Source organism: Nerophis ophidion, linkage group LG02 (assembly GCF_033978795.1).
Source record: "Nerophis ophidion isolate RoL-2023_Sa linkage group LG02, RoL_Noph_v1.0, whole genome shotgun sequence".
NCBI classification, from domain to species: domain Eukaryota; kingdom Metazoa; phylum Chordata; class Actinopteri; order Syngnathiformes; family Syngnathidae; genus Nerophis; species Nerophis ophidion.
Window position 1 is genome coordinate 64,770,186 of NC_084612.1, and position 20,733 is coordinate 64,790,918.

At 41.7% G+C, this 20,733-nt stretch overlaps 1 protein-coding gene across 1 annotated transcript in view; it reads left to right on the forward strand.

The window, feature by feature from the left end:
* The window catches only part of LOC133548259 (copine-1-like), a 28,603-nt gene extending 10,246 nt beyond the window's left edge, over positions 1 to 18,357 (forward strand). The window contains 2 exon segments of the mRNA XM_061893576.1: positions 16,472 to 16,554; positions 16,556 to 18,357. Of these exon segments, the coding sequence (XP_061749560.1) occupies positions 16,472 to 16,554; positions 16,556 to 18,055 (1,583 nt within the window). The 3' untranslated portion in view covers positions 18,056 to 18,357.
* The last annotated feature ends 2,376 nt before the right edge of the window (positions 18,358 to 20,733 follow it).

A 20,733-nucleotide genomic window follows, 5' to 3' on the forward strand; every position in this document is an offset into this window, starting at 1 on the left:
ATTCTGCCTGCGCTAACAAAATAAGAGTCTCGGAAAGCTGGCGTGCATAAGCTAGCAAGCTACGGAGTTTGCCGCCAATGTATTTCTTGTAAAGTGTATAGAAAGGAGTATGGAAGCTGGACAAATAAGATGCCAAAAACCAAGCACTTTCATGTGGTATTGGACAAAAAGGACATTTTTACTCCTCCATTTGAAAATGCGGACGTTATCTTCACTACCTGTAACGATTGCTGGGCATTGTAATACGGGTTCATTCTTCCAAGGATGCAGTCGGGCTAGAACACAACGTGAAGGTAAGAAATGATTGATTTATTTAACAAATGATAACAGACTTAGTCAAAACAAACAGAACTAGGGAGCTAGAAAATAACTAAAAGCGCTAGCATGGGATTTAGGGAAATAACCGACAAACTTGCACAAGGCACAAAAGGTAAAACAAAAACTACTAGCATGAGAGCTAGAGGAAAACAAATGCATAGCGTGAAAGCTAGCAAGTAGAAATATGAAATAGGAATCGTTACTGAAGTGAAACACAAACTGCGTGAAACACTAGGATGCGAGAGTGAATGAACAGAAAAGGCAGGCTTAAATAAGGGTGGTGATTAACAAAACAGGTGTGCGTCACCAGCGAGTAGCAGGTGGAACTAATACGAAACCATGGTAACCAGATTAAAACAGGAACTAAGGAAGTCAAACAACAGAATGTGATACAAAACGGAACAAAACTAGAATATGGAATGACCCGGGCAGCGGATCATAACAACTACCGTCTGATTCCAATCAATACAAGTCATCAGAATCAGGTAATACACCAACTTATATTCTTGTCTTCATGAAAGAAAGGAATCTATGTGTTAAACATGCTTATATTATAATTAAACACCCTTAACTTGTTAACAAAAACATCTCTTTCATAAATAAATAAATATAAATTATATATATGAATGAGGTAGATCCCTTGACTTGGTCAATTGAAAAGTAGCTCGCCTGCAGAAAATGTGTGAGCACCCTTGTGTTAGTCATATCGCCCGTCATTTAGTAATACTACTAATATCACATACTATATATATGTTATATATTATATCGCTACTACGTTACATTTTTAGTCTACTTTTCACCTGCATTTGTAACGACCTGGTCGCATCGTGGTGCGGATTTCGTTCTCCCAGGGATGCAGACGGGCTTCGGACACAGCGTGCAGGTAGGAAATGATTTATTTTAGCAATAAAACCGACTTTGACAAAACCAAAAGAGCTAGCATGGGAGCTAGAAAACAAAAATCCTAGCGTGGAAGCTAGCAGGTAGCGAGCAGCAAAACAGAAGTTGTCACTTGTTGTATAAAAACAAACTACGAAGCCAGACAGACTGACGGGACAAGGCAGGCTTAAATAATGACAGTGATTACAAAACAGGTGTGTGTCCGGAACAAGCGGCAGGTGAAAATAATGGAAAACAACCGAGAGCTGCACAAACAGGAAGCGAAGGAGTCCAAAACCAACAGAAAACACAAACATTTTCAAAAATCTAAATCATAACAGCATTATCCTTACCATCCTTACGCTTTCCATCCTTTGTAACTGAGCTACTGTGTGGAACAATTTCTCTTGTGGATCATTAAAGTTTGTCTCAGTCTAAGTCTAATTTCAAAGCTGCTGGAACATTTTTAAAAGGAAAGGCCATGTAACACAGTGGTAAAAATGGTCCTATGCCAACTTTTTTGCAATGTTTTGCTAACAAGTTAATGATTATTTGCAAAACACAAAATAAGTTTCTCAGTTTAAACAGTAAATAGCTTGTCTTTGCAGTCTATTTAATTGAATATAAGTTGAATAGGATTTGCAAATCATTGTATTCTGTTTTTATTTACGATTTACACAACATGCCAACTTCACTGGTTTTGGTGTTTTGTGCAAATAGTATGTGTAATATTAAGTTTGCATGTGTTTTAGCCCACGCAAACCTTTAGTAAATCAGGCCTAGGTCTTCACTGTCCGTCTGATTATTTGCGATCATAGATTTAACCTCTGCAGAGGGTCATTCCAAATGTCAATACAACTGAAGAAAGCAATGGCCGACAATGGAGAAAGATGTAAAACATGAATACACCCACATACTCCTGCGGTATTGTATATGCATCTTTTCACATGTGGATGTGTGTACAAGTTGCAACACACTTGTGAAACACACGCAGGCGAAAGACACGAGGAAGAACAAGTTTTACAGCCGGGGGGAGGAGGGATGCTTGGTTTTGACCCCTTTTCAGGTGCAAAGCACGTGTGTTGGCGTTCATTTTACTACACAGCGTGCAACACACACCATTCCGTAACGAGGGTCGACTTCCAAGTTGTTGACATTTATCCCAAAATAAATTAAGTGGAATATTCTGTGAGAGGCAACTTTTCCATTGCTGTGGTTTTGTAGCGTTATGAAATTTGTAATTGTATGAAGAAAACTTATAAAATAAAGTAAAACCACACTCCTGCTGCAGGCTTGAACAAGACAGTGTTTACAGGGTGATACTCTCACCTAGTGGTGTTTTATAGGTATTGCCAAAATGGATATCAGTTCAGAATCAGAAGTACTTTATTAATTCCAGAGGGGAAATTAAGATTTTCAGCGCAAACCCATTCAGGGAGACAGAATAGGATCGCTGACGGGTCTGCCAACTTCCGGCGCCCCTCACAAAAAAGGTGAGAAACAGGTAAATGCTGGGGAGGGTGGGTGAAAAAAAAATTCAGTCTAAGCCTGGGCCCCTGGAGAGGGAGTCCAGACTGAAGCCAAGGGGAAAACAACCTCATAGCCATAGCACACCTGAACATGTGTAAGAGGGAAACATTAAAAAACACAAGGGACATTAAAGACATTAAAAGAGCAAAGCTGATGCAACTAGCTGCCACCCCAGCAACCAAACAAAAACATAATTTCAACACCCATATACACTTCGGTGGCCTCTGCGGTGTTCCACACCATCGTCTGCTGGGGTGGGGGGGGGGGGGGGGGGAGCATGGCCAGAGACAGGAGCAGACCCAACAAAGCAACCAGTCTCCCTAGTCGTGTATAATACCTGGATGATGTTAGCATCTGCTTGGTAAATGAAATATTTGCAACTATTTCTTGTCTATGGTTGTTCTTCTTTGAAATCAATGAAATTACTTATTTTCCATATTGTTTTACTTTGAAGGTTCCACTGCAATCTGTCACACTGCAACAGGTGTTTTTTCCCATGTTTTCTGCAACATTTATTTGGCTATAAGGACAGTAATATGTGCGCCAACATCCCATAGCACGCATAAACATGTTTGTAAGAGGGAAACATTAAAAAAAACAAAAAGGACATTAAAGATATTAAAAAGCAGAGCTGATGCAACCAGCTTCCACGCCAGCAGTGCCATTTCTACATACAGCTACAAAAGTTAAAGAACAAAAAATAAATAAAGCTGCAAGCAGCGATGGATGGGACCGAGTATTTAAACATGTGCATACAAAAAATAACTTACCATGAACCTGAAAGAGATTATTAAAACTCTTTCATCAACTTTTAATCAGAAGGGTCCTGTGCTTATTCGAAGCAGACACGACAAATGCGCTTAGAGGAGATAATGTTTGAAAAAAGGTGACTGTTTTAACCAACTTTTTTTTTGAAGGGGGAATTGCAAACTTCCCGTTGATTTTTGCTAGGGGTTGTCAATGTATGAAATATAGGTCTAAGTGAGACCTACATAGAGTGAAGTGAAGTGAATTATATTTATATAGCGCTTTTCTCTAGTGACTCAAAGCGCTTTACATAGTGAAACCCAATATCTAAGTTACCTTTTTAAACCAGTGTGGGTGGCACTGGGAGCAGGTGGGTAAAGTGTCTTGCCCAAGGACACAACAGCAGTGACTAGGATGGCAGAAGCGGGGATTGAACCTGCAACACTCAAGTTGCTGGCACGGCCGCTCTACCAACCGAGCTATACTGTTTTTGTTTCACGTTTCTACGCCATTCCTACTGGAAGTTACAGACAGTTTTGTCTGTGTTTTCTTCCTAGGGGGAGCTAGAGCACAATTTAGAGTTTTTTTTATTTTTTCTATTAGATCGCAATTTTTTTCAGTCCTGATGTGTGTGTCCAATTTGTTGAGTTTTGAAGCATGTTAAGGAGGTCAAATTACAGCTCAATAATAAGGTATAATAATAAAGAATAATAATAATAAAACGCTTGAAATTCAATAGGGTCCTCTGTCCCTTTTGGACATCAGTCCCTAATTAAACAAAAATATGTGTATATAGCACCATGCGTAGAAAAGCCACCAAACAAAAACATAATTTCAACACCCATATACACTGCGGTTCCACGCCATCGTCTGCTGGGGTGAGGGGAGCATGACCAGAGACAGGAGCAGACCCAACAAAGCAAGCAAGAGAGCCGACTCCACCCTCGGCCGTCCACTAACTCTCGGCCAGTGTCCCCAGTCGTGTACAATACCTAGATTATGTTAGCATCTGCTAGGTAAATGAAATATTTACAACTCTTTCCTTTCCATGGTTCTCCTCCTTTGAAATCACTGAAATGTTACGTTTCATTTTATACAATTGTTGCTTATTTTCCACATTGTTTTTTACTTTGAAGGTTCCACTGCAATCGGTCACACTGCAACAGGTGTTTTTCCCATGTTTTCTGCAACATTTATTTGGCTATAAAGACAGTAATATGTGCGCCAACCTCCCATAGCACACAAAAACATGTGTGTAAGAGGAAAACATCACAGGAACAGACCCAACAAAGCAACCAAAAGAGCCGACTTCATCATCAGCCGCCCACTAACTCAAGGCCAGTGTCCCCAGTCGTGTATAATACCTAGATTATGTTAGTATCTGCTAGGTAAATGAAATATTTACAACTCTTTCCTGTCCATGGTTCTTCTCCTTTCAAAGCACTGAAATGTTAATGTGACAGTCTCTTTCCGTCGTGCGGGTTCCATGGACCACCAAGGAAGGACATGCTTGTTCAGGTTTGGCTCTTGTTTATTTTTCAAATAAAGAAAGTCTTTTGCGCCGTCGTCGCTCCCACTGCTCGCTCCTCCGTCTCGCTCTTCAGCCGCCACCGTCGTCGTCGCCGTCTGAGTCTTGCCCTCTGTCGCTTTCGCTTCTCATCCACTGCTGCCGGCTCTCCAACTCCTTCTGCCCCCATCTCTCCTCTTTCTCCCCTTTTATACATTGAGAGGAGATACATTGATTGTGTCCAGGTGCGCGATCCACGCACCTGATCTCGCCTGCGGCGTCGCTCCCGGCACGCCCCGCCTCGACGCTCGCTCGCATTCTCTGCCTCCTTGCCGCCATCTTGGCTCTGCCTCTCCATAGTTATTTTTCATTTCATACAATTTTTGCTTTTTTTTTTTTGCAATCTGTCGCACTGCAACAGGTGTTTTTTTTTTCCTATGTTTTCCGCAACAATTATTTTGTTCTAAAGACAGTAATATGTGCGCCAACATCCCATAGCACACATAAACATGTGTGTAAGAGGGAAACATTAGAGGAGCAGACCCAACAAAGCAACCAAGAGAGCCGACTCCACCCTCGGCCGCCTACTAACTCACGGCCAGTGTCCCCAGTCGTGCGTAACACCTAGATTATGTTAGCATCTGCTAGGTAAATGAAATATTTGCAACTATTTCATGTCCATGGTTCTTCTCCTTTCAAGGCACTGAAATGTTAATGTGACAGTCTCTTTCCGTCGTGCGGGTTCCATGGACCACCAAGGAAGGACATGCTTGTTCAGGTTTGGCTCTTTTTTATTTCTCAAATAAAGAAAGTCTTTTGCGCCGTCGTCGCTCCCACTGCTCGCTCCTCCGTCTCGCTCTTCAGCCGCCCCCGTCGTGGTCGCCGTCTGAGTCTTGCTCTCTTTCGCTTCTCATCCACTGCTGCCGGCTCTCCAACTCCTTCTGCCCCCATCTCTCCTCCTTCTCCCCTTTTATACATTGAGAGGAGATACATTGATTGTGTCCAGGTGCGCGATCCACGCACCTGATCTCGCCTGCGGCGTCGCTCCTGGCACGCCCCGCCTCGACGCTCGCTCGCATTCTCTGCATCCTTGCCGCCATCTTGGGCCGGGCTCCAGCGTTCCCTGCCGTTCCTTCGGCTCTGCCTCTCCACAGTTATATTTCATTTCATACAATTTTTGCTTTTTTTTTTTTTGCAATCTGTCACACTGCAACAGGTGTTTTTTTTCCCATGTTTTCCGCAACAATTATTTTGTTCTAAAGACTGTAATATGTGCGCCAACATCCCATAGCACACATAAACATGTGTGTAAGAGGGAAACATTAGAGGAGCAGACCCAACAAAGCAACCAAGAGAGCCGACTCCACCCTCGGCCGCCCACTAACTCACGGACAGTTTCCCCAGTCGTGCGTAACACCTAGATTATGTTAGCATCTGCTAGGTAAATTAAATATGTGCAACTATTCCCTGTCCGTGGTTCTTCTCCTTTCAAAGCACTGAAATGTTAATGTGACAGTCTCTTTCCGTCGTGCGGGTTCCATGGACCACCAAGGAAGGACATGCTTGTTCAGGTTTGGCTCTTTTTTATTTCTCAAATAAAGAAAGTATTTTGTGCCGTCGTCGCTCCCACAGCTCGCTCCTCCGTCTTGCTCTTCAGCCGCCCCCGTCGTCGTCGTCTGAGTCTTGCTCTCTGTCGCTTTCGCTTCTCATCCACTTCTGCAGGCTCTCCAACTCCTTCTGCCCCCATCTCTCCTCCTTCTCCCCTTTTATACATTGAGAGGAGATACATTGATTGTGTCCAGGTGCGCGATCCACGCACCTGATCTCGCCTGCGGCGTCGCTCCCGGCATGCCCCGCCTCGACGCTCGCTCGCATTCTCTGCCTCCTTGCCGCCATCTTGGGCCGGGCTACAGCGTTCCCTGCCGTTCCTTCGGCTCTGCCTCTCCACAGTTATATTTCATTTCATACAATTTTTTCTTTTTTTCTTTTTGCAATCAGTCACACTGCAACAGGTGTTTTTTTTCTCCATGTTTTCCGCAACAATTATTTTTTTCTAAAGACTGTAATATGTGCGCCAACATCCCATAGCACACATAAACATGTGTGTAAGAGGGAAACATTAGAGGAGCAGACCCAACAAAGCAACCAAGAGAGCCGACTCCACCCTCGGCCGCCCACTAACTCACGGCCAGTGTCCCCAGTCGTGCGTAACACCTAGATTATGTTAGCATCTGCTAGGTAAATGAAATATTTGCAACTATTTCATGTCCATGGTTCTTCTCCTTTCAAATCACTGAAATGTTAATGTGACAGTCTCTTTCCGTCGTGCAGGTTCCAAGGACCACCATGGAAGGACATGCTTGTTCAGGTTTGGCTCTTTTTTATTCCTCAAATAAAGAAAGTCTTTTGCGCTGTCGTCGCTCCCACTGCTCGCTCCTCCGTCTCGCTCTTCAGCCGCCCCCGTCGTCGTCGTCGTCTAAGTCTTGCTCTCTGTCGCTTTCGCTTCTCATTCACTGCTGCCGGCTCTCAAACTCCTTCTGCCCCCATCTCTCCTCCTTCTCCCCTTTTATACATTGAGAGGAGATACATTGATTGTGTCCAGGTGCGCGGTCCACGCACCCGGCACGCCCCCGCCTCGTTGCTCGCTCGCATTCTCCGCCTCCTTGCCGCCTCTCCACAGTTAGATTTCATTTCATACAATTTTTGCTTTTTTTTTTTTGCAATCCGTCACACTGCAACAGGTGTTTTTTTTTCCCCATGTTTTCCGCAACAATTATTTGGCTCTAAAGACTGTAATACGTGCTCCAACATCCCACGGTACAGATTAGCATTCTGATGCTGGAGCGGGCAAGCTGACAGTCTCAGGGGCTGGCTAATAATTTGTCAGCGCCTGTTGGGTATGAGGCCAGCATGTCAACAACGGGCCCAGTGTTTCTCAAGCCAGCCTTGGAGATTAGAAAGCGGGGGTAAAAGGAAACCAGAGAGAGGGGGGCTGGTATTCAAGCGTCTTTCTCGTGCAAGGAAATGTAGCAGACAATTAGCTACATTTGTGTGTTGTGCAATCATTCACCCTCCATAGCAGGTCATAAGGTTAACCAGAATGGAAGTGTATACAAACACAAAGTTTCATGCTGGCTCAGATGCAGAAGTGATTCCCTCTTATCAGATGGCTTTACTGTAACCTGCATGGCTGCACAGTTGCAGCTGCAAAACTTTCCGCCTTTGTCCTACTACAAAACCTTTAGTTCTGAGCTTTACTATGCCAATCATTTATTTATACAAATATCATCCATCTAAGTCTGTTTGAAAGTGTGTTTTTTTTTTAAATACCAAGCAAGGGTGTGAGCACTGCAAGTAAAGTGGTTAAAAGATGCACATGTGACACCTAGTGGCTGGGATTCATACTGCAATTGTCCAAGGTGGATAAAATAATGTTGCACAAGTATTTTAATGTATTATACACATGGCATCTAGCCTAAAAAGTTAAAGTTAAAAGTTATAGTAGCAATGATTGTCCTCTGCATTTGACTCATCCCCTTGTTCACCCCCTGGGAGGTGAGGGAAGCATTGAGCAGCAGCGGTGGCCACGCCCGGGAATCATTTTTGGTTATTTAACCACCAATTCCAACCCTTGATGCTGAGTGCCAAGCAGGGAGGTAATAGGTCCCTTTTTTATAGTCTTTGGCAGGGGTCACCAACGCGGTGCCCGCGGGCACCAGGTAGCCCGTAGGGCCATATCAGTCGTCCGCTGGCCTGTTCAAAAAATAGCTCAAATAGCAGCACTTACTAGTGAGCTGCCTCTATTTTTTTTTTATTCTTTTTGTTTACTAGCAAGCTGGTCTCGCTTTGCTCGACATTTTTTATTCTAAGAGAGACAAAATTCAAATAAAATTTGAAAATTCAAGAAAATATTTTAAAGACCTGGTCTTCACTTGTTTAAATAAATTCATTAATATTTTTACTTTGCTTCTTATAACTTTCAGAAAGGCAATTTTAGAGAAAAAAATACAACCTTAAAAATGATTTTAGGATTTTTAAACACATATACCTTTTTACCTTTTAAATTCCTTCCTCTTCTTTCCTGACAATTTAAATCAATGTTCAAGTATTTTTTTTTTTTTTTTTGAAATAGTAATAAATACATTTTAATTTAATCATTTTAGCTTCTGTTTTTTCGACGAATATTTGTGAAATATTTTTCAAACTTAATATGATTTAAAATTCAAAAAAATTATTCTGGCAAATCTAGAAAATCTCTAGAATCAAATTTAAATCTTATTTCAAAGTCTTTTGAATTTATTTTAAAATGTTTGTTCTGGAAAATATAGAAGAAATTATTTGTCTTTGTTAGAAATATAGTTTGGTCCAATTTGTTATATATTCTAACAAAAAGCAAATGGGTTTTTAACCTATTTAAAACATGTCATGGAAATTCTAAAATTAATCTTAATCGGGAAAAATTACTAATGATGTTCCATAAATTCTTTTTTTTATTTTTTTAAAAAGATTCGAATTAGCTAGTTTTTCTCTTCATTTTTTTCGGTTGAATTTTAAAGAGTTGTAATTGAAGATAAACTGTTTCAAAATTTAATTTTCATTTTTTTTGTGTTTTCTCCTCTTTTAAACCGTTCAATTAAGTGTTTTTCATCATTTATTCTCTACAAAAAACCTTCCGTAAAAGGAAAACAAAATGTACGACGGAATGGCAGACAGAAATACCCATTTTTTTATATATATAGATTTATTTATTAAAGGTAAATTGAGCAAATTGGCTATTTCTGGCAATTGATTTAACTGTGTATCAAACTGGTAGCCCTTCGCATTAATCAGTACCCAAGAAGTAGCTCTTGGTTTCAAAAAGGTTGGTGACCCCTGGTCTTTGGTATGACTCGGCAGGGGTTTGAACGCACAACCTACCGATCTCAAGGCGGACACTCGGAAACTGAATACCGTATTTCTTTGAATTGCCGCCGGGGCGCTAATTAATTTAAAACCTCTTCTCAGTCCTGCGCGTACCAAAGGCATGCGGTAAAAGTAAGCATGCGCTAATTATTTTAAAACCTCTTCTCACTCCGGCACTTACCAAACGCATGCAGTAAAACTTTGAGTGTGAAGTAAGCTTGGACCTTAAGTCATAATAAAACAAAAAAATAATAGAGTATATAATATATTATTATTATTCATCGACAAAAATGTGTTATCATGGACAAGTAGCTTGATAAAATGTTAATTCCCGAACAGAAATGCTCACGCTTTTAATCATTTAGGTAAATAATTGCAGCAAAATAACCCCGGGAAGAGCAAAGCCCAAAACCAGTAAAGTTGTCATGTTGTGTAAATGGTAAATAAAAACAGAATACAATGATTTCCAAATCCTTTTCAACCTATATTCAACTGAATAGATTGCAAAGACAAGATACTTAATGTTTGAACGGGTAAACTTTGTTATTTTTTGCAAATATTAGCTTATTTGGAATTTGATACCTACAACATGTTTCAAAAAAGCTGGCACAAGTGGCAAAAAAGACTGAGAAAGTTGAGGAATGCTCATCAAACACTTACTTGGAACATCCCAAAGGTGAACAGGCTGATTGGGAACAGGTGGGTACCATGATTGGGTATAAAAGCAGCTTCCATGAAATGCTCAGTCATTCACAAACAAGGATGTGGCAAGAAACAGTTTAAAAAATAAATTTCTCAACGATCTATTGCAAGGAATTTAAGGATTTCACCATCTACGGTTCGGTAAGGCCGAAAACCAACATTGAACTCACGTGACCTTCGATCCCTCGGGCGGTGCTGCAACAAACAAAAAAAACATCAATGTGTAAACGATATCACCACATTGACTCAGGAACACTTCAAAGAACCACTGTCAGTGACTACAGTTTGTCGCTACATCTGTAAGTGCAAGTTAGAACTCTACTATACAAAGCCATTTATCAACAACACCCAGATACGCCGGTGGCCTCGCTAGGCCCGAACTCTTCTCAGATGGACTGATGCAAAGTGGAAAAGTGCTCCGTGGTCCTATGAGTCTACATTTCAAATTGTTTTTGGAAACTGTGGACGACGTGTCCTCCGGACCAAAGAAGAAAAGAACCATCCGGACTGTTATAGGTGCAAAGTTTAAAAGCCAGCATCTGTGATGGTATGGGGTGTATTAGTGCCTAAGGCATGGATGGATATATATATATACAAATACATACAACACTTTTTTTTTGTGATAGAGTGATTGGAGGACATACTTGTTGGTCACAAAAAACATTTATGAAGTTTGGTTCTTTTATGAATTTATTATGGGTCTACTGAAAATGTGAGCAAATCTGCTGGGTCAAAAGTATACATACAGCAATGTTAATATTTGCTTAAATGTCCCTTGGCAAGTTTCACTGCAATAAGGCGCTTTTGGTAGCCATCCACAAGCTTCTGGTTGAATTATTGACCACTCCTCTTGACAAAATTGGTGCAGTTCAGCTAAATTTGTTGGTTTTCTGAAATGGACTTGTTTCTTCAGTATTGTCCACGCGTTTTGTCAGGGGTTCTTGTTGTTGAACCCCAAGATGCAGAGATGGAGGCAGGCATGGAGTGAGCAAACTTGATTTTAAGATAAATACTAAGACAAAACCAAACAAAGGGTTCAAAACAAAAGCGCGCACGTGGGCGGAATAACAAACTAAGGGAGCTAGCACTGGAAGCTAGAAAACAAAAAGGAACTTTAGCATGGAAGCTAGTGGATAGCAAACAGGAAAACTGGAAATAACTAATGGCTAACAAGAACAGCTTACCACTACAACGACCAGGACAAACTGTAGCATGACTGGTAATAGCTGAAAAGAATCACAGACACGACAAGAGCAACATATGGCAACGACAAGTCCGAATGACAATACAATGATCCAGCCACTGACACAAGACAATGGAGGTACAAATAGGAGCCGGCTGATTGGCAACAGGTGTGGCCAGATGCCAATCAGCCGCAGCTGAAGGGGAACACAGCACTCAGGGAACAAGACAGGAAGCTGACAAAATAAGAGCATTTGACAGGAACTAAAAGACAGGAAATACTAAACACAGGAAACAGACAAATGCAGAGGAAAAAACTAAAACACAGACAAACTGTCAGGTGCAAGCCTGACACGTTTAAATCAGGACTTTGGGAAGACAATTCTAAAACCTTAATTATAGCCTAAATTGAGCTATTCCTTTACCACTTTTGACTTGTGTGTGGGGTCATTGTACTGTTGGAACACCCGACTGCGCCCAAGACCCAACCTCCGGGCTGATGATTTTAGGTTGTCCTGAAGAAATTGGAGGTAATCCTCCCTTTTTCATCATCCCAATTAGTTTTTGTAAAGCACCAGTTCCATTGGCAGCAAAACAGGCCCAGAGCCTAATACTACCACCACCATGCTTGACGATAGGGATAGTGTTCCTGGGATTAAAGGCCTAACCGTTTCTCATCCAAACATATTGCTGGGTATTGTGGCCAATTTTTTGTTTCATCTGACCACAGAACTTTCCTCCAGAAGGTCTTATCTTTGTCCATGTGATGTCAGAATTGTTTATTGTTTTATTTATTTTTTAAATTTGGGACTTCCCACGGGCCGTAGTTTGAGGCCCCCTGTTTTAGTGCATAATGTTAATCAGGATTTCTCTCACATTCTGTGTTTCTCTTCAAATGGGATTGCTTTGTATTGTATATAAAATACACATCAGCTAACCTGAAAATAAAACACACTCCAGAATTTCAATTGACCTGATTTTGACAGCAGTTTTCTTTGGTAATGAATAAAAATGTAACTTTTCTTTTTACTCTTCTTCAATGTAAATTTGATCAGCATGTTTGAAGTAAACGAAACCATATGGTCGGCATTCTTTCCGTTGCCGTGTTGTTCAATGGCGAAGAAGGGGAAAACTCAAGACATCTGATAGAAAAATCTATTTGAGATCACTGTGGGGGCTGCAGACAGTGCAACACACAAAAATGGAGAAAAAAAGAGGAGATAAAGCTCAACAAACAACCAGACTGAAGCTAATCTGAATCCACCACCTGCCGCCGTGCACAAGCGTGAGACACCAACACGACGCCTACTGACTGCACACAACATGTGTGCAGTCAAAAATTGGAATTGTTTCTGCGAATGAAAGCGAGGGTCTCCTTCGTGACGACTTTATCAAAGAACAACAATGTGTTTCATCGCGGCCTTCTTGCGTCAAGATCCCCAACAAGATAGCTGCAGGAGACTACCTTCTTGTATTTATCTCAGTAAGCCCTTCCCAGTGCTTCAAAAGAGCATAAAAAGAACATGATGAAAGCGATAGTGGTTGATTGCACACTGACAGCACACGTCAAAGTCACAAAAAAGCTTGTCCTTAAAATGTTTTTTAAAAAAACAGGCAAAATGTTTATCAAAGAATATCTACAGCAATGTCGCGGTTATGTAAATATGTCGGCAGGATATGTGTCAATTTGCTTGTCTGGGTTCACGTTTTACGCAAATGTACATGCAAACAAAGACAATGAGGGGAAGACATAAAACAAACAATTTAAGACCGTCTACTAGGCAAGTTTAAAGCATGTTTTAAAACTTTTTCCACCAAGAAACACCCCAGGAAACCACCATAATGAACAAAAATGTAAATACAGTAGCGTAGTAGGCTTAAGTATGCATTGAAAACAAGGCAGAGGTTTTATTCAACAAGTATATAGAATATTTTGGGCCTCGGTAACGTTACACACAGTTTGAACAGTAACACTGTGTTAGGGTTGGGTGCATAGGGGTGTGGGAAAAAATCGATTCGAATTGGAAATTGCGATTCTCACGTAGTGCGATTCAGAATCAATTCTCATTTTTAAATAATTGATTTTTGAAGAAGAAAAAAAATACATATTTTTTTTAATCAATCCAACAAAACAATACACAGCAATACGATAATAATGCAATCCAATTCCAAAACCAAACCTGACCCAGCAACAATCAGAACTGCTATAAACAGAGCAATTGAGAGGAGACACAAACAATCAATCAATCAATCAATGTTTATTTATATAGCCCTAAATCACAAATGTCTCAAAGGACTGTACAAACCACTACGACTACGACATCCTCGGAAGAACCCACATAAGGGCAAGGAAAACTCACACCCAGTGGGACGCCAGTGACAATGATGACAATGAGAAACCTTGGAGAGGACCTCAAATGTTGGCAACCCCCCCCCCCCTCTAGGGGACCGAAAGCAATGGATGTCGAGCGGGTCTAACATGATACTGTGAAAGTTCAATCCATAGTCGATCCAACACAGCCGCGAGAGTTCAGTTCAAAGCGGATCCAAGACAGCAGCAAGAGTCCCGTCCACAGGAAACCATCCCAAGCGGAGTCGGATCAGCAGCGTAGAGATGTCCCCAACCGATACACAGGTGAGCGGTCCATCCTGGGTCTCGACTCTGGACAGCCAGTACTTCATCCATGGTCATCGGACCGGACCCCCTCCACAAGGGAGGGGGAGGACGGAGGAGAAAAACAAAAGAAGCGGCAGATCAACTGGTCTAAAAAGGAGGTCTATTTAAAGGCTAGAGTATACAAATGAGTTTTAAGGTGAGACTTAAATGCTTCTACTGAGATAGTATCTCAAACTGTTACCGGGAGGGCATTCCAGAGTACTGGAGCCCGAACAGAAAACGCTCTATAGCCCGCAGACTTTTTTTGGGCTCTAGGAATCACTAATAAGCCGGAGTCCTTTGAACGGAGATTTCTTGCCGGGACATACGGTACAATACAATCGGCAAGATAGGCTGGAGCTAGACCGTGTAGTATTTTATACGTAAGTAGTAAAACCTTAAAGTCACATCTTAAGTGCACAGGAAGCCAGTGCAGGTGAGCCAGTACAGGCGAAATGTGATCAAACTTTCTTGTTCTTGTCAAAAGTCTAGCAGCCGCATTTTGTACCAACTGTAATCTTTTAATGCTAGACATGGGGAGACCTGAAAATAATACGAGACGAGACGTAACAAACGCATGGATAATGATCTCAGCGTCTTTAGTGGACAAAATGGAGCGAATTTTAGCGATATTACGGAGATGAAAAGAGGCCGTTTTAGTAACGCTTTTAATGTGTGACTCAAAGGAAAATAGTTGGATCGAAGATAATACCCAGATTTTTTACCGGGTCACCTTGTTTAATTATTTGGTTGTCAAATGTTAAAGTTGTATTATTAAATAGAAATCGGTGTCTACAAAACACAGAACAAACCAAAAGTAGTGAAACAAAAATGAATATTATCAACAACAGTATCCATCCATCCATTTTCTACCGCTTATTCCCTTTTTGGGGTCGCGGGGGGCGCTGGCGCCTATCTCAGCTACAATCGGGCGGAAGGCGGGGTACACCCTGGACAAGTCGCCAAACAACAGTATCAATATTAGTTATAATTTCAGCATAGCAGTGATTAAAAATCCCTCATTGACATTATCATTAGACATTTTTGAAAAAAAAAAAAAAAAGAACAATAGTGTCACAGTGGCTTACACTTGCATCGCATCTCATAAGCTTGACAACACACTGTGTCCAATGTTTTCACAAAGTCATATTTTTGGTTTGTTTAATAGTTAAAACACATTGACATTATTGCAATCAGTTGATAAAACATTGTCCTTTAAAATTATAAAAGTTTTTTTTTTTTTTAAATCTACTACTCTGCTAGCATGTCAGCAAACTGGGGTAGATCCTGCTGAAATCCTATGTATTGAATGAATACAGAATCATTTTGAATCGGAAAAATATCGTTTTTGAATCGAGAATCGAATCGAATCGAAAAAATCAATTTATAATCAAATCGCAACCCCAAGAATCGATATTGAATCGAATCGTGGGACACCCAAAGATTAGCAGCCCTAGTTGTCCAGATGCCAATATTTTGGTATCGGTATCAAATACCGTATTTTTCGGACTATAAGTCGCAGTTTTTTTCATAGTTTGGCCGGGGTGCGACTTATACTCAGGAGCGACTTATGTGTGAAACTATTAACACGTTACCGTAAAATATCAAATAATATCATTTAGCCCATTCACGTAAGTGACTAGACGTATAAAATGTCATGGGATTTAGCGATTACAAGTGACAGATTGTTTGGTAAACGTATGGCATGTTCTGATCCGCCTTCGCTTGGGATGGTTTCCTGCTGGCTCCGCTGTGAACGGGACTCTCGCTGCTGTGTTGGATCCGCTTAGGACTGGACTCTCGCGACTCTGTTGGATCCATTATGGATTGAACTTTCACAGTATCATGTTAGACCCGCTCGACATCCATTGCTTTCCTCCTCTCCAAGGTTCTCATAGTCATCATTGTCACCGACGTCCCACTGGGTCATTATTGGTTTCCGGTTTGCTAGCGAGGGACATAGCTTGGACGCGCGGCGGTTGGGCGACTTTCAGGAAATAAAGCTCGTCAATTTGTGCTTCGCAGGATCAAATAATTCAACAAAAAAGATGGCGGACTGCCAAAGGTGGAGCTGAGCGTGTCCTGCAAGGACCTGCTGGACAAAGACATGGGCTCCAAGTCGGACCCTCTGTGTCCTCCTGCAGCGCTCGGGGAAAGACGCCTGGACCGAGCTGGGCCGCACAGAACGTCTGAAGAACTCTTCCAGCCCGTCTTTCAGCCAGCGCCTCAGACTGGACTACACCTTTGAGACGGTCCAGAACATCAAACTGGGGGTCTACGACATCGACAACAGCTCCCCGGACCTGGGGGACGAGGACTACCTGGGAGGGGTGGAGCTCACGCTCGGACAGATTGTATCCAGTAAAAGTGTGACCAGACCTCTGCAGCTGAAAAAAGGGAAACCCGCTGGCAAAGGCAGCATCACAATCACGGCGGAGGAGATCAAGGACAACCGAGCCATCACTCTGGAGCTGGACGCCAAGAACCTGGACAAGAAGGACACATTTGGAAAGTCTGATCCTTTCCTGGAGTTCGTCAAGCAAGGAGAAGATGGAAAATGGCAGCTGGTCCACAGAACCGAGGTGGTGAAGAACAACCTGAGTCCCACCTGGAAGAAGTTCTCCGTTCCTCTGCAGACCTTCTGCAGCAGCGACCTGGAAAGGCCCCTCAAGGTGGATTGTTCCGACCACGACAGCGACGGCTCGCACGATCTCATCGGCTCTTTCACCACCAAAGTGTCGGAGCTGCAGAAAGCATCCGTGGCGTTTGACTGCATCCATCCTGAGAAACAGAAGAAGAAGAAGAACTACAAGAACTCTGGCGTGGTCTCTGTGAAGAGCTGCAAGCTGGTGACGCAGCACACCTTCCTGGACTACGTGATGGGCGGCTGCCAGATCAACTTCACCGTGGGAATCGACTTCACCGGCTCCAATGGTGACCCTCGCCAGCCCAACTCCCTGCACCACATGAGTCCAGATGGGCTGAACCAGTACCTGTCTGCACTGTGGTCTGTGGGCCAGGTGGTGCAGGACTAAGACACCGATAAACTGTTCCCCGCCTTTGGGTTTGGAGCCAAACTCCCACCGGACTATCAGGCCGCGCATCACGAGTTTGCCCTAAACTTCAACCCCAGCAACCCTTACTGCCAAGGCATCCAGGGGATCGTAGAAGCCTACCGCATGGTTCTCCCTCAGCTGCGACTTTCTGGACCAACAAACTTCTCTCCCATCATCAACCATGTGGCCTCCATCGCCTCCACTGGTGCTCAGACCAACACTGCCTCTCAATACTTTGTCCTCCTCATCCTCACCGACGGCGAGATCACCGACCTGGACCAGACCCGGGACGCCATCGTTCGGGCGTCCCGCCTGCCGCTGTCCATGATCATTGTGGGGGTGGGGCCAGCGGACTTCAAGGCCATGGAGCTCCTGGACGGCGATGACGGCGTGCTGAGGTCCACGGTGGGCGAGGCGGTCGCCAGAGACATTGTCCAGTTTGTCCCCTTCAGGAAGTTCAAAGACGCGCCCGTGGCCACCCTGGCCCAGTCGGTCCTCGCCGAGGTCCCCACCCAGGTGGTCTCCTACTTCAAAATGAGAGGTCTCCAGCCCCTCAAAGCGCCCGCCAAACCCTAAAGGACGCCACAGACCGTGTCACACCTGACTGAGACTTGGACCACGCCCAATTACACCTGCTCACCTGGCAGCCAATCACAAGGCCAGAAGCAACTTTCCCTTTTTTTTAATACAGATTATTTTATTTTGCATCACACATTTTTTAGGGTACACATCACTTCTTGATTATTTTTCCGCCCACATCACTTCTAACTTGTAGGTATTACACACTCATGTATATTATTATACACATGACACATTTATCATTGTTATATACATGTGCTGATATTTGATATTCCTACATTACCCTGGTGACTCGTTCACGTGCACGGCTACAATCATTTTTATTGATCTGGGATCAAGGCTTAGCACTTTGCTCTTTATATGCTGGAAAACTTAATGAAAAATATATACATATATATATGTGTATACATGCATATTTATATATATGTATGTATGCATACATACTTTTATATATATATATATATATATATATATATATATATATATATATATACACATATATATATATACACATATGTATGTATATATATATATGTGTGTATATATATATATATATATATATATATATATATACACATATGTATATATATATATATACACACATATGTGTGTATGTATGTATGTATATATATATATATATATATATATATATATATACATATATATATACACACACACACACACGGTAACTTTATCATAGTTTTATGACATTGCCTTATTACTAACGCCCTTATTGCCTGGAACTTTTCTTGTCAGCACATGTTGGCAGCTCTTTTCATGCTGCAAATCTTGATGAAAAAGATATATATATATATAAAAAAGACATATATAAGACAATAAGACATATATATATGTGTGTGTGTGTGTGTGTGTGTGTATATATATATATGGGGGACGGCGTGGCGCAGTGGGAGAGTGGCCGTGCGCAACCCGAGGGGCCCTGGTTCAAATCCCACCTAGCACCAACCTCGTCACGTCCGTTGTGTCCTGAGCAAGACACTTCACCCTTACTCCTGATGGGTGCTGGTTGGCGCCTTGCATGGCAGCTCCCTCCATCAGTGTGTGAATGTGTGTGTGAATGGGTAACTGTGGAAGTAGTGTCAAAGCGCTTTGAGTACCTTGAAGGTAGAAAAGCGCTATACAAGTACAACCCATTTATCATTTATTATTGTCACCGTTGTCCCACTGGGTGTGAGTTTTCCTTGCCCTTATGTGGGCCTACCGAGGATGTCGTAGTGGTTTGTGCAGCCCTTTGAGACACTAGTGAATTAGGGCTATATAAGTAAACATTGATTGATTGATTGATATATGTTATAGTTATTTGAATGACTCTAACCATAATATGTTACGTTAACATACCAGGCACCTTCTCAGTTGATTATTTATGCGTCATATAACGTACACTTATTCAGCCTGTTGTTCGCTATTCTTTACTTATTTTAAATTGCCTTTTAAATGTCTATTCTTGTTGTTGGGTTTTATCAAATAAATTTCCCCCAAAAATGCGACCTATACTCCAGTGCGACTTATATATGTTTTTTCCCTTCTTTATTTTGCATTTTCAGCAGGTGCGACTTATACTCCGAAAAATACGGTTGTTGATATTTTTCGATGCTTTTCAAAATAAAGGCGACCACACAAAATGTCATGATTGGCTTTTTTTTTTAACAGAAAATGTCATGATATATATCTTTTGGCACTAAAATAGGATTGTTGTCATTAAAAATGCGACTTATACTCCAGTGCGACTTGTATTTGTTTTTGTCCTTCTTTATTATGCATTTTCGACAGGTGCGACTTATACTCCGAAAAATACGGTAGTTGATATGTTTCAATGCTTTTCAAAATAAAGGCGACCACACAAAATGTCATGATTGGCTTTTTTTTTAACAGAAAATCTTATGATATATATATTTTTGCAATAAAATAGGAATGTTGTCATTAATAAATCCTCTAGAGGCTTAGTTGTCCACATGCGCCTTTTTAGCTCTTATTTCCAAAATTGTGTACACTACTGAATTGGGGTCTTATGGCCGCTTATGTGGACACTTATACTGCCATCTGGTGTTGTCAGAAGAGTATAACATACAATGGAATTTGGAAAAAAAAAGTATGAAAATAAGTATTAGCATGTCACTAAACATGAAGTACACGTTTGTGTACTTATGGACTAAGTACATCATATCAAAAGATGATTCTTCGTTTTTATTCTAATTAGGGTCCAATAGGCCATAATAGCAAAGAGAAATAAAAAAAAAAGCATGTCAACGAACAGCTTGGGCCTTAAGAGGTTTTAAATGAAATAGTGAACATATTAGACAACTTCTCTTTTGGTAGTAAGTAAGCAATTAAATACAAAAAATGATCCGTATGACGGATCATGTTTTTGTATTTCTGTTAGTTTTGGACTCCTTTAGTTCCTGTTTGTGAGACCTGCTTTTGTTTTGGTTGCCATTGTTACTTATTGTGTTCACCTGTCTCTGATTAGTGCTCCCCCGCTCACCTGCTTCCCGAGCACTAATCAGAGGCAGTATTTAAGCTTGTCTTTGCCAGTCAGTCGACCTGGCGTCATTGATCTTTTCATGCTCTGTTCATGCTGGTATCCTTGCTTTTGCTCTTCTCATGCTCCATGCCAAGTAATTTTTTGTTTATTCATACCATAGTTGGGGACTTTA